This window comes from Ursus maritimus, unplaced genomic scaffold (assembly GCF_017311325.1).
Source record: "Ursus maritimus isolate PB19 unplaced genomic scaffold, ASM1731132v1 scaffold_3, whole genome shotgun sequence".
Taxonomy (NCBI): domain Eukaryota; kingdom Metazoa; phylum Chordata; class Mammalia; order Carnivora; family Ursidae; genus Ursus; species Ursus maritimus.
The window spans coordinates 23,197,445-23,209,360 of NW_024425563.1; the positions used below are offsets into that span (position 1 = coordinate 23,197,445).

General features: G+C 53.0%; 1 protein-coding gene across 7 annotated transcripts in view; it reads left to right on the forward strand.

Annotated features, from left to right (window-relative positions):
* Positions 1 to 9,030: 9,030 nt before the first annotated feature.
* The window catches only part of IMPDH1 (inosine monophosphate dehydrogenase 1), a 27,516-nt gene continuing 24,630 nt past the window's right edge, over positions 9,031 to 11,916 (forward strand). For 3 of the 7 annotated variants that reach the window (XM_040644039.1, XM_040644040.1, XM_040644038.1), the window contains exon 1: positions 9,033 to 9,276. In XM_040644039.1, the coding sequence (XP_040499973.1) occupies positions 9,101 to 9,276 (176 nt within the window). In that variant the 5' untranslated portion in view covers positions 9,033 to 9,100. Of the gene's footprint in view, positions 9,277 to 11,916 lie in introns of all 7 variants that reach the window. The other 4 variants (XM_040644036.1, XM_040644037.1, XM_040644041.1 and 1 more) reach the window with 2 other exon arrangements.

The window sequence follows — 11,916 nt, forward strand, 5'->3', positions numbered from 1 at the left end:
GGGGGTGGCGGTGGGGAGGGGGACAGTCAGCTACAAAGGGGCACTGTTCCGTATCTAGATTATTGGTGGTTCCATGACTGTAATCATGGTTGAAACTCAGAACTGCATATCAAAAAGAGTGAATTTTACCTTATGTCAGTGAACATTTTAAAGTGAGTGGAAAGCCTAGACATGAAAGCCCACATATTGTCTGATTCTATTTATATGAAAAGTTTAGAATAGGCAAGTTTATAGAGGCAGGAAGTAATTTGGTGGTTGCCAGGGGCTGGGGCGAGGGAGGAATGGGAAGTGACTGCAAATGGACAGGGGATTTCTCCTCGGGGTGAGAAAAATGTTCTGGAATCAGATACTGCTGATAGGTGTAGAACCTTGTGGATACACAAAAAACACTGAATTGTACATTTGTTTGGAATTGTACGTTTTTAAATGCTGGAGTTTTATGCTCTGCGAATTGTATCTCAATTTGGAAAAGTGAATTTTTAAAAACCTTTCTCAGCCAGGTTCTTCATCTATAAAATTAGTATTCCTAGTTGACAGGTTGTTGTGTGGAATGGGTTTCATGTTCCCCAAGAGCCACACATCCGGGTTCCACAGCAGCGTTCCCTGGATGCTCACAGCCATGCCTTCCAGGATTCCCATTCTGGAGGAACCCTTCTGTGTGGTTCTAGGAAAACCAGTTCACTTCACTGAGCCCCACATTTCCCATTTGTGCAATGAAAAGAGCTGGATTGGAGGAACTCTCAGAACCCCCCCCACCCCGAATCTGGCGAGGACCTCTACAGCACTCCTTGTTTGAGGAAACCCCTGAGAGCAAGAATTTGTGTCTGTGTGGTTCTCGACATTTCTCAAAGCACCTTCAAGGAACTTACCTCATTTGGGACCTCACCTAGCATCTCAGGTATTCCATCGCCACGACAGTCAAGCTGCAAAGAACGAGCGATGCGCCAGCAGGAAGCAGAGGCTTGGTGCTCGGCCAGGAGCGAACACAGACTTGGGCACAGGGGCCTGGTCCCGAGTGGCTGCAGAAGCTTCCACCTGCTCATGCTGTTAGGAGCGACTTCCCCAAGGTCAGGGCCAGGTGCCAGGCCCTCACCCGCCCCCCGCCCAAGCCAGCGCCCCGGGAGACGATGGCAGAGCTGTCGGGGCACTCAGTGGGCTGGTCACCGATGCCCCAGTCAGGAGCCCCTCCCCCGGGAGCCTCAGGTTTCTAGGGGCCACAGAAACCCACTCTGGCGCAGGTCGGTGTTGATGTAAATCCTTCCAAGCTGCTTCTTAAATCTGCTCTCAGTTTTGAGAGGGTTCTTGGTTTCATTGGCTAGAAGTTAAACAGGACAGTGTCTCCCAGCATTTTGGGGTCCACAGGCGGGTAAGATGCCCTTTTCCCTTTCTTCAGCGTGTATAGAGAGGAGCCCTAGGGCAGCCTCTCTTTTCCTCTCTCTCTCTCTCTCTCTCTCTTTCTCTCTCTCTCTCTGTGTCTGTCTCTCTCTGTGTCTCTGTCTGCATCCCTGTCTCCCTGTCTGTCTGTCTGTCTGTCTGTCTCTCATGTGCACACACACATTCATAGACCTCTCTGGAAGGTGGGTGGGATTGTGACAAGGGTTCCACAGCTCTGGTAGTGGATAGTGGGGACTGTGTGGACCTATAATGAAGGGTGACAAGGAGAGAGAAGGGCACATCGTGTTCTGATGAGATCTCACCCTGGCCTGGGCTCATCAGGCCCACTTTTGTATCTTCAAGGGAGTAGAGGTGTTGCCTCCCCAGACTTACCGCCAAGATTGCGCTCTCTGGTAATTGGGTGCCGTCGCCCTCCCCAGTGGCTCTGGGCTGATGAACCTAAGGGAGGGGAAGGCAGTGCTGTGGATACAGGGCCCGCCTGTAGGTAACCAGGTGGGGCTGGAGGCCTGCATGGGGCCCTGGGGATCTGCCAAGAAGCCCAAGTCTCCAGCAGGAAAACCTGGGCAGCCCTCACATCCACCCTGAGGACTGAGCTGTGGTCTAAGCTGGAGTCCTTGGGGGAGGGGGTGGAAATAGGAGAACCGGTCATTCCCCTCATGCAGTCCCCTGAGTGTTGCAGGGGAGTGAGTGGATGGGGCAGGAGAGAATACAGTGTGGGAACCCACAGGTCTCAAGGCCTGGGAGCAGGGTGGAGAGGTAACACTCCCAGATGTGCCCTTGGACAGATTAGGCAAGTGGGAGGCAATGGTTGTGGGGGAGAGGGAGACTGGAGGGGAGGAGGTGCGCCTGGGACCACCACTCTGCGGGACTGCCCTTCCTCCCTGCTAACGGCCAGGCCTTCGCCCCCAAAGCAGAAGCCCCCATTCACCACTCTCCCCCCTGCCCTCCATCCTGCCTGCCCTCTGTGACCTGGCAGGAGGCAGGAGGAGAGTTCTTTCAGAACTTAGGGCTCAATTGCCCTGCTGACCTGGATGGGCACACCCTCCCCTTCCTGCCTCCTGGCACCCCGGGAACTGAAAGTACACACTAGTAGCCACTCAGGCCAGCCAGTGCAGTGACCAGAGTGGGGGGCCTGCCCTGGTGCCCTGGGCCCACAGTGGCACCACCATCGCCCTGCGTCCCTCTGCTTTCCAGCCTTGGGCCAGAGGCAGGAGTGGGTTGGGGTGAAGGCCAGGGTTTGTTGTGGCTGTGATAATGTCAGGGCCTCCCAGGCAAGAGAAAAGTGTGCTTAGCACATTGCTTACATTTTTCTTATGAAGCAGGGCTGAGAAATGCTTGGAAATAAAAATGAGAGAGGGTGGGCAGACTGTCCTCAAAGACAGGCTCTTGTGCCACCTGCGCCCTTGGGGGATGAAGGGAAGGGCCTCTCGGTGGGCATCCAGGCCAGAGGATGCTGAGGGGCACAAGGAGTTGCTGTGGTCTTGTCATAGATCTTTCCTGGACCAGTGACCTCCACCCACCACCCCTCTCCACCCTCACCCTTGCACCAACCCTGCCTGACGCCAACCTCATCCTCACTAGAGATGCAAAAGCATGTACTATCTGGGGGTTGTCAGGTTACGTAAGCCCTGGAGGCAAAGGCCGGGACAAGGAAGGGTGTGGGAGAAGAGTCATGAGGCTGGCACCCGGGTCCTCTTCCTCCCATCAACCCCCATTGCTTGGATATAACTGGCTGGCTGGCAGGGGTGAGAGTGAGACCCAATTTGGGGCTCCACCCCCAGCAGCACCTCCAAACGCTAATCTCCATGGGCTGCTCTTTCTCACCTGAACTTACTCAGGTCCTCAGCATCTGGGGCACAGATGAGTGACTCCTTGCCTCTGAAGAGCCTGCGGGCAGCCCCTGGCAATCCACCGGGGAACTTTCCCCAAATCCCAGGCTCCGCCTCCTGTCCTCCAACCTAAAGCACATTTCCACCCTGTTCAGACCCTGTTTCTCCATGCTGTGCCTCTGGTCCCTTCTCCCCTAAATGGAAGCTGGAGAGGAGAAAGGCACCAGCCCGCCAGGACAGCCTCTGCCCTCATGGCACCTTTGCCCTATGTCTCCTCTGATGGTCGAAGTGGGAAACTCCTAGTTCTCCGTTTCCCTCCACCAGGTGAGATTGCCCACCCATTTCACCTGCTCTGACAACCCTGAGAACCTAGCAGCCTCCTTCTTCCCCCACCGTCCTGTGCCTATCAGCTCCTTCACGCACGGTGGCCTGGTGACCACACCACAGCCGGCCAGAAGCTGTTCCCCTTCTATTGATCGGCTGACTTCTCTTCGCTCGGTTAGTCTGTGGACTGACGAGTGATTCTGTGTGTTGTGCTCTGTAGAATGTGGCTCTATCCCTACCAGTCCCCTTCTCTTATTTGATAAATGTGTGAGTGTGTGTGTTTAGGTTTCTATAGGGTGTCCTTTCAAGTAAAGAGGCAGTGATGTTCCAGAAGACCAGCGGGATTCAGGACAGAACAAAGCTTTGGTTTGGGTGATGTTCCCGAAAATTCCATTTGGCTGCTGGTAGAAGACACATCAGTACCAGGTGGGACCCCGGCCCAGGTGAGCTGGATTACCATGGGGAAAGCCCAGGGCCTGGGACAGGTGGACTGGCTTCTCCCCCCAGCTCAGGGGACATCACAGGATCTTCTCTTAAGCTTTCTGTGTTTTGCTTTCCTCGTGTGTCGCACGGACTTACCACCACCTGCCTGACCCAGTCCTCAGACTGTGGAGTAGAGATAATGCTCCCTCCAGGCCGGCCTGCTCACTGCCCCGGCAGCCTCCCAGCTCACTCCACCGCAACAATTTTGCCCATGCTGTATTCCAACTTGGAATGTCCCCTCCAGGGGACCCTCTTTTCCTAAATCCTAACTTCAAAAACCCAGGCCAGTCCTTTTCCCCTCTGTGAACTCTTCTCCAATTACCCCAGCTGATAGTGTTGGGTCTCTTCTCCCATCTTCTGTAACACTCGTGGTTGGCATTACCAATGAGCATGTCATTGCTTTATATCGGGGATTCTCAACCTCAGCGCTATTGACGCTTTGAGCTGGATAATTATTTGTTGTGAAGGATTATCCTGTTCATTATAGGATTCATTCAGCAGCATCGCTGGCCCCTTCCCAATAGATGCCAGCAGCACCCCTCCAGATGTGACAACCAAAAATGCCTTGGGACATCGCTAAATGAACCCCGGGGGGCAAAATCACCCTCCCGGTTGAGAGCCATGACCTTATGTTGCTATTTAGCTTTTAATATTTCATTTTCCCAGCTAGGTTCCTTTGTATGCCCTCGTGTCCCTGGAGCACTCTTCGGCATGTCGTGTTTTCCATAGTTATCTGTGGAACAAATCAAACATGCTTTTTCAAACGCAAGAAGTGTAAGGACAAGTGATTATTATAGCTTCCTTTAGGCCTAAGTACACTTTTATGGGGTAGAGACATTCATGTTTGCTCCTAAAAAGTCAGTCCACTCTCTTCCCACAATCTGATCTTGAGGAACAATGGTTAGCAAGGAACTTTGTAATGTCTAGTACAGAAATTTTACAAGTGGGACCCATACCAAAAATATTTCCAAGCTAAACTCTACTTCTTTCTTTTTTTTTAATTTAATTCAATTTAATTTTTGAGAGAGAGGGAGCATGAGCAGGAGGAGGGGCAGAAGGAAAAGCAGGCTCCCCACTGAGCGGGGAGCCCGACGCGGGGCTCGAGCCCAGGACCCCGGGATCATGATCTGAGCTGAAGGCAGATGCTTAACTGACTGAGCCACCCCGTGCTGTGCGGTGCCGTAAACTCTGCTTGTTTCAAGCAAAACTTCCTCAGATCAAAATCTGAATCACAAAAGAATCGAACCATCCTTTGAAGTTCACTGCAAGGGACCGTACCTTGTATTAGATTCTCTGCTGATGGTGTTGGCTTCGGTGGGAGAGGAGAGCAGATGAGAGTTACTACGACTTTAAGGGCTCAAGTGTTGGAGGAAACAACCCCCAGGTCTTATGGGGCTCCAGCAAATACCACTTTCTGCCTGTGGACAAACTGCTTCTCCCACCTGAGCCTCAGTTTCCTTGCCTGCGAAATAGACAAATAATGGGAAGCGGGATTGCTGAGAAAAGTATAGGCCTATCCTAGTGTCTGATGCATATGGTCTTCTCTCATTCAAGGGCAAGAGCTGTATCCAATTCCTCTGTGTACCCCTCTGACACCTAAGCACAACACTTCGCCATTAGTAGCACGCCACACTTCTTTTTTTTTCCTGATAGCAATACTCCATACATTTTTGATGAATGGACTATGCACCTGACTTTAGGAAGTCTGGGAGATGAGGGAGGACAGACTGACGAGCACCTGGACTGACCACCACCCCTCGATCTTATAGCCCCATGTTAGTTGTGTCCTAATCCTAGATGTGTATTTGACCCATATACTTTGTTTCAAGCTGGAAAGGGCTTTCTACAAGATCTAATCCAATACTCTCACTTCTCAGATGAGGAAACAGTCCCAGAAAGAATATATAGCTCTTTCATGTACAAACAACTAAACAGTCCATTGTCCTGCTGGCTTAGGAAGATTAAGTAGCTTTGCTTTAGTTACGGCTTCTTCAAATAGTTCCTCTTGACCAGCGTTTCTCAACATCGGCCCTGTTGACCTTGGGACTGACTAACTCTTTGTTGTGAAGGGCTGTCCTGTGCACTTGACGATGTGTAATGGCACTCTGGCCTCTACCCACTAGATACCAGTAATACACCCTCTTCTCCCTTTGTCATAACAATCAAAAATGTCCCTACACATTGCCAAACATCCCCGTGAGAACCACTGGCCTAGACATTACTGTAGGTAAAATCCCTTCATACGAAATGCTGAGGCCCTCGGGTTATCCCATCAAAATGTGATTGTTTTAATGAATAGTTTGCCAGCAAATCTCATTTGTAACCAGCAAGCTCTGGAGAAAAGACAGAACCACTCTGTACTGAGCGCCAGGTCTCAATCACTGCTCAGGGCCTCTTATTCTATATACATGTGTCATTTATTTATCATACTGCCTACTTCCAGTGGACTTTGAAAAGTCCTTCTCTGAACAACTCGCTATGTTCTTTTTTTTTTTTTTAAGATTTTATTTATTTATTCGACAGAGATAGAGACAACAGCGAGAGAGGGAACACAAGCAGGGGGAGTGGGAGAGGAAGAAGCAGGCTCATAGCCGAGAAGCCTGATGGGGGCTCGATCCCATAACGCCGGGATCACGCCCTGAGCCGAAGGCAGACGCTTAACCGCTGTGCCACCCAGGCGCCCCAACTCGTTATGTTCTGAGTGCTGCCCGGGAGTCTGGCTGTGGAGAAGGGTCTCCTCGCTGTCGGAGCCCCTCTCACACTATACTCTCCCTGCCTGTCTGTCTGCCTGCCCCAGTGGCCTGTAAGGGCCACAGCTGCAGAGACAATGACCATGTAATTGGCACATGGGACGTGCCCAATAAACATTTCTTGAAGGAATATGCAATAGAAATCATTATATGTTGTATTTCGTTGTGAGTCAAAAGCACAGAACTTAGCTACACTTGCTTAGTTTACGACAACCATAGCTTCTGTTTATTAAGAAGCTACCACAAGGGAGCCTGGGTGGCTCAGTTGGTTAAGAGTCTAACTATGACTTACCCAGGGCATGATCTCAGGAACCTGGGATCAAACCTCACTTTGGGCTCCCTGCTCCGTGGGGAGTCTGCTTTTCCCTTTCCCTCTGCCCCTCCCCTTTTCCCCTCCCTATGCCCCTCCCCCTGCTCAGGCACCCACGTGCCCACGCTCTCTCTCAAATAAATAAATAAAATCTTAAAAAAAAAAAAAAAAGAACCTACCACAAGCCAGGAACTTTATATGTCTTTTCTCACTAATAGCAAATCAATGTTAAAAGATAGATACTATTAACCCCATTTGAAAGATGAGAAAATTGAGGCTCAGAGAGTTTATGACTTGAGTGATTATATAGTAAGAAGTCCATTTCTGGACCTAGGCTCAGTGAAGAGCCAGTCCTAGCCCACTCTGATATATTACTGCTCCTGTCTACAGTCATAAACCTTTGTGTTAACTCTTTCTGCGAAAAGAATGATTAGTTCCTGATTAGGGACCTGAAAAATGACTGTATAGTTTTGTATGGTTAAGATCAGTCGACCCTTGCCTCTCTGAGAGATCTGCAGGGCCATGGAAATAATCTTGTTATACAAAATTGGCTTAGTCCCTTTGGGCTGCTATAACAAAAACACCATAGACTAGGTGGCTTAAACAACAGTTTATTTCTCGCGGTCTGGAGGCCGGGAAGTCCAAGATCAAGGCACTGGCAGATTTGATGTCTGGTGAGAACTTTTTTCCTGGTTCATAGATGCTGTGTCCTTTCATGGCAGAAGTCATTAGGGCGCTCTCTGAGGTCTCTTTTATAAGGCACTGATACCGTGACCTAATCACCTCCCAAAGGTCCCACCTCCAAATACCATCACAATGAGGATTAGGTTTCAATATATGACTTTTGAGGGGACACGAACACTCAGTCAATAGCAAAAATATTGTCTATAAGGGCATTCATGGTAACAAGATTTCATGTGTGGCCAAGAGTCAGGGAAACTCTTTTAATCCTAGACCTGGGGAATGGGCGTGTACATGTATAGGAAAAGCTACCAGACAGGATAAAATGCAAGATCCTACCACTGCATAAATTCCATTTCCTTTGTGAAATGGTTGCTGAAAAGTCTGACCCGTAACTCTGCCTTCTCGAAATACATCTTAACACCCCCATTCAGTGTTTACCATTTGCTCCCTCAGATTGTCAGATTTTTTTTTAAGTATACAGTGTAAGAACTGTCAAGTGTTTATTTTCTATCTACTCTGTCTCCTCAAAGAAATTGCCTGAAGGCTAGGACTCTTGTCTTTGCCATCTTTGCTAGGTGCTCGATCGTTGTTGACAAGAAGAACAGTGGTGAAATAGGAAAAGTTATGCCTTCCAGCCAGTAAATGAGCAAGTCTGAGCACCTGTGTGCTCAGCCCCACTACCTGGTTATGGGGCACCCCAAGAGGGCAGACAAGGCCCCTTTTCTTAAGGAGCCTGCAGCTTTATCTGTTCCTTCCTCAGCTAGTGGCAGTTAAAAGCTGAGGAGACCTATTTTCCTCCAGTCTAAGGGAGTCTATTGAATAGGTAAAGGAGGCAGTAGACAGAGGGAGATGGATTCTCTCCCTCGCCTATCTTGTGCTAGTTGAGGTAGGTCTGCGGCTGGCCCGTAGGAGGCATTCCAAAGGACCATTCCATCGGTGTGTGGAGACGCTCGGCTCCTTTCCTTTCCTGGTTTTCCTTAGAAGGAGCCAGGAGAAACTGGAAGGTCTAGACGGAGGGGAAGGTGATGGGGCGGGGCGGGGGTTCCTTTGCAGTTCCACCTCCATCTCCTGGTATCCCCTCTCTGATCCCGGGGCAGGAGAGAAGGGCTGAGTCCGAACACCTGCTCGCCGGGCTGGGCTGAGCGCAGTGCCAGGGCCGAGCCTCCCTCCCCCTAGATGCCCCGCCCCCGACGTTCAAGCCCCGCCCGGCCCATCAGGCCCCGCCCCTTCCCCGGCCCCCGACTGGGCCGCGCTCACTCCCCAGCGGGGGCCCGGGGAGCCTCCAGGCGGAGAGGCTCCCGCCCGCCCTGAGCAGCGGCCTCCGCATGGAGGAGCCGCTAGCCCCACTAGCGGGGTCGGGGCCGCTCCCGCCACCGCCGCCGCTGCGGGGAGGCGGAGCCGCCGCCGTTCCGGAGCCCGGAGCCCGGCAACACCCCGGACACGAGACGGCGGCGCAGCGGTACAGCGCCCGTCTGCTGCAGGCCGGCTACGAGCCCGAGAGGTGACGCCCAGGGCAGAGCGCGCGGGGCGCATCCGGGGCGGGCGCGGCGGCTCCGGGAACCCGGCGACGCTGCGGGGGAGGGGAAGGGCAGGCCCCAGCACCCTTGCCTCTAACCGCCTCAACCCCTAACTTCCTGAAACCCGGCTCAGACGCCACGCACCTGGCCTTGGTTGGGGGATGCAGGCAGGCGCTGTGCAAAGGGTTCGGTGCTGTGCCGCATATGGGAGCAGGTCAGAAAAACGCTCCCCAAAATCTTAGCCCTGTATCGGGCTTCGGTTATACACCCGACGATACCTGGTCCAAGTGGCTCCAACTCCTGGGGTGGAAACAATGCTTGTTGGCGTCCCTGTCCAACTTTGTGTACTCCTCCTTTAGCTGTTTTCCGCCTAGAACTATCTCCGGAGTCTTACTGGCAGGTGTAGGTGTCCGGACGGATGCTTCCTCAGAGCCGGGTGAGGACACTGCCCCCTCCTCACCATTCACTGAGGTCTGATGAGTCTGCCAGTGCAGCTCATCTCAGGGTTTCTCCTAAGATTCAGGACGCCCTCCTGCCCTTAGCCTGCTGGGGTCTGTAAGAGTCACTGGAAGAAGAGTGGGGATGTTGAGCTGGGCCCCAGGGGTACTGGCTGAAAAGGAGACAGTGGCTAATCTCTGGATTGTATCACAGCTTGAAATGCAATCCCGCTGTCCTTCCGGTCCAGAGGATTTGGACTTCTTTCTCTGCCCCATCTGTTGGTGCTCAGCAGCTTGGGGAGGTGACCTGGAAGCTGGGTTGGGGGTGGGGGTGGTCTGGGAGAATTAGCCCTGCAGCTCTGCACAGGGGCTGGAGGCTTATGTAAGAACTTTTAAAGGCTTAAGGGGCTGCTAGGTGAAGCCTGGCCTCTCCTGCCCTGGCAGACTGCCTCTGTAGAATTGACTCAGGTTTGGGCAGCCCTTTCCTTCCTCCCATCCTAGAAATCCGGCTCCTGGGCCTCAGGGTCCAGGGTGATAGGGAGAGGCCGGATGAGGTGAGGGAGCAGGCCGGGGCCCTTGAAGGCTTGATGGAGGCAGCGCCTTGGTCACAGCAGGTATTGCAAAAGTATCATTTCAGAGCTCAGACAGGGGCCAAGAAGGAGCAGTCCTTCTCCACATTGTACGTCTGCACAAAGGGGCCATCCCCACCCCCCACCAGTCTCCAAAGAACCTGTGTCAAACCTGAGCCCCAGCCAGGTGGTGTAATGAGATTCCAAACCTGCTGGCTAGACCTCCATCTGCTATCACTGGCTTAGAGCTGTGGGAAGAGGACAGGATTGCATGAGAAATCCTGGGTCCTGGGTTTGAGGCTAGTGTTATTGTTCTCGGGCTTGAACTTGGGCAAGCCATGTTCCTTGTTCCCCTCAACGATGCCAATGTTTTTGTTACCTCCTCTCCCCATCGCACCCTCCCCTCAGAAGTGTTTTGAAATCTTGTCCCTTCCAGTGGCCCCAGACCAGAGACCTCTGGCTCCCCGCCTGGGCACTATTCCCACACCGCCCTGAAGAAGGTGCTTAGGCCTGCCCCTCTGCCCAGCTCCCTTCACAGCTGCTAGGTGGGGAGCCTTAGGGGACCAACAGCCCTTCCTCAGGCTGAGGAGGCCCACTGGTTGCCTCGGTGTCTCTTCCCCCTCTTCCCCGTGGAGGAAGCAGCTGGGGGAAGATCAGGAAGAGGGAGGAGGAAAGCCACGGGATGGATTAACAGTCTCTGGAAAAGGACAGCCTAACCCAGGGCTGAGCCCAGGAGCTTAGAGTAATGAGGAGCCCTGACAGGTCAGAGCTGGACGGGGTGTGGGGCAGCAGGAGAAGGGGCGTAGGGCCATAAGCTCTGTCATCACTGGGAAAATGACCCTCCCCATAACTCAGCCTGGCAGCCTCCTCCCCTGGGTCCAAGTTCTAGGCTGGGGCAGGTGTCCCATTAATTTCATTTGTGATGGCAGAATCCAGCTGCTGTCCTGTGCCCCAGCGCTGGTGGAATCCTGAATAGTACCCTACCCATTTCTGACCCATTCTGCAGGGGATAGTGCCCTGGAGCAGGTCCCTTAGAGATCTAGGGTCCCTTAGAGATCCAGCCCTATCCGACCGCTACAAAGGTGTCCCAGAGCAGCCTCTGCATGGCCAGGGTCCCTTCTCTGGCTGGTCTCACTGCTCTGCCTCCAGGTGGTCCTAGTGCTGTGCCCCTCAGGAAACCCTCACTCCCCCATATGACACGGGCCCTCAGGATGAGTGCATGAGTGCCGAGGAACTGGAAGTGCGTCCTGCCCCCCCCCCATTCAGCAGAGAACCCCGGCAGGCGCATTCCCTCCTTTCCAGTGCCAGAGCGCCCTCAGAAGCCCCCATCAGGAGCCCTACTCAGGGCTCCATTGGTGGGCTTGCGGAGGGGGTGGTCTGTGAGGTTCCCATCCCTCACATTAAGAGGAAAGTAAAGGAGACACTGGGCATCTGAGTCTCCTCCAGCACTCCTCACGGGCCTCATCACCCTAGCTAGCTCTGTGGGAAGGTCCCCCTCCCCTCTGCACACAGGTGGAACAGTCTGTATTTTCCTGGCAGGGTCCTGGGGCGTCACTGGGGGAGGCTGGGCATCCCAGGGAGGCTCCCCTGGGCCTGGCTGCCACCAAACTGCTGAGGG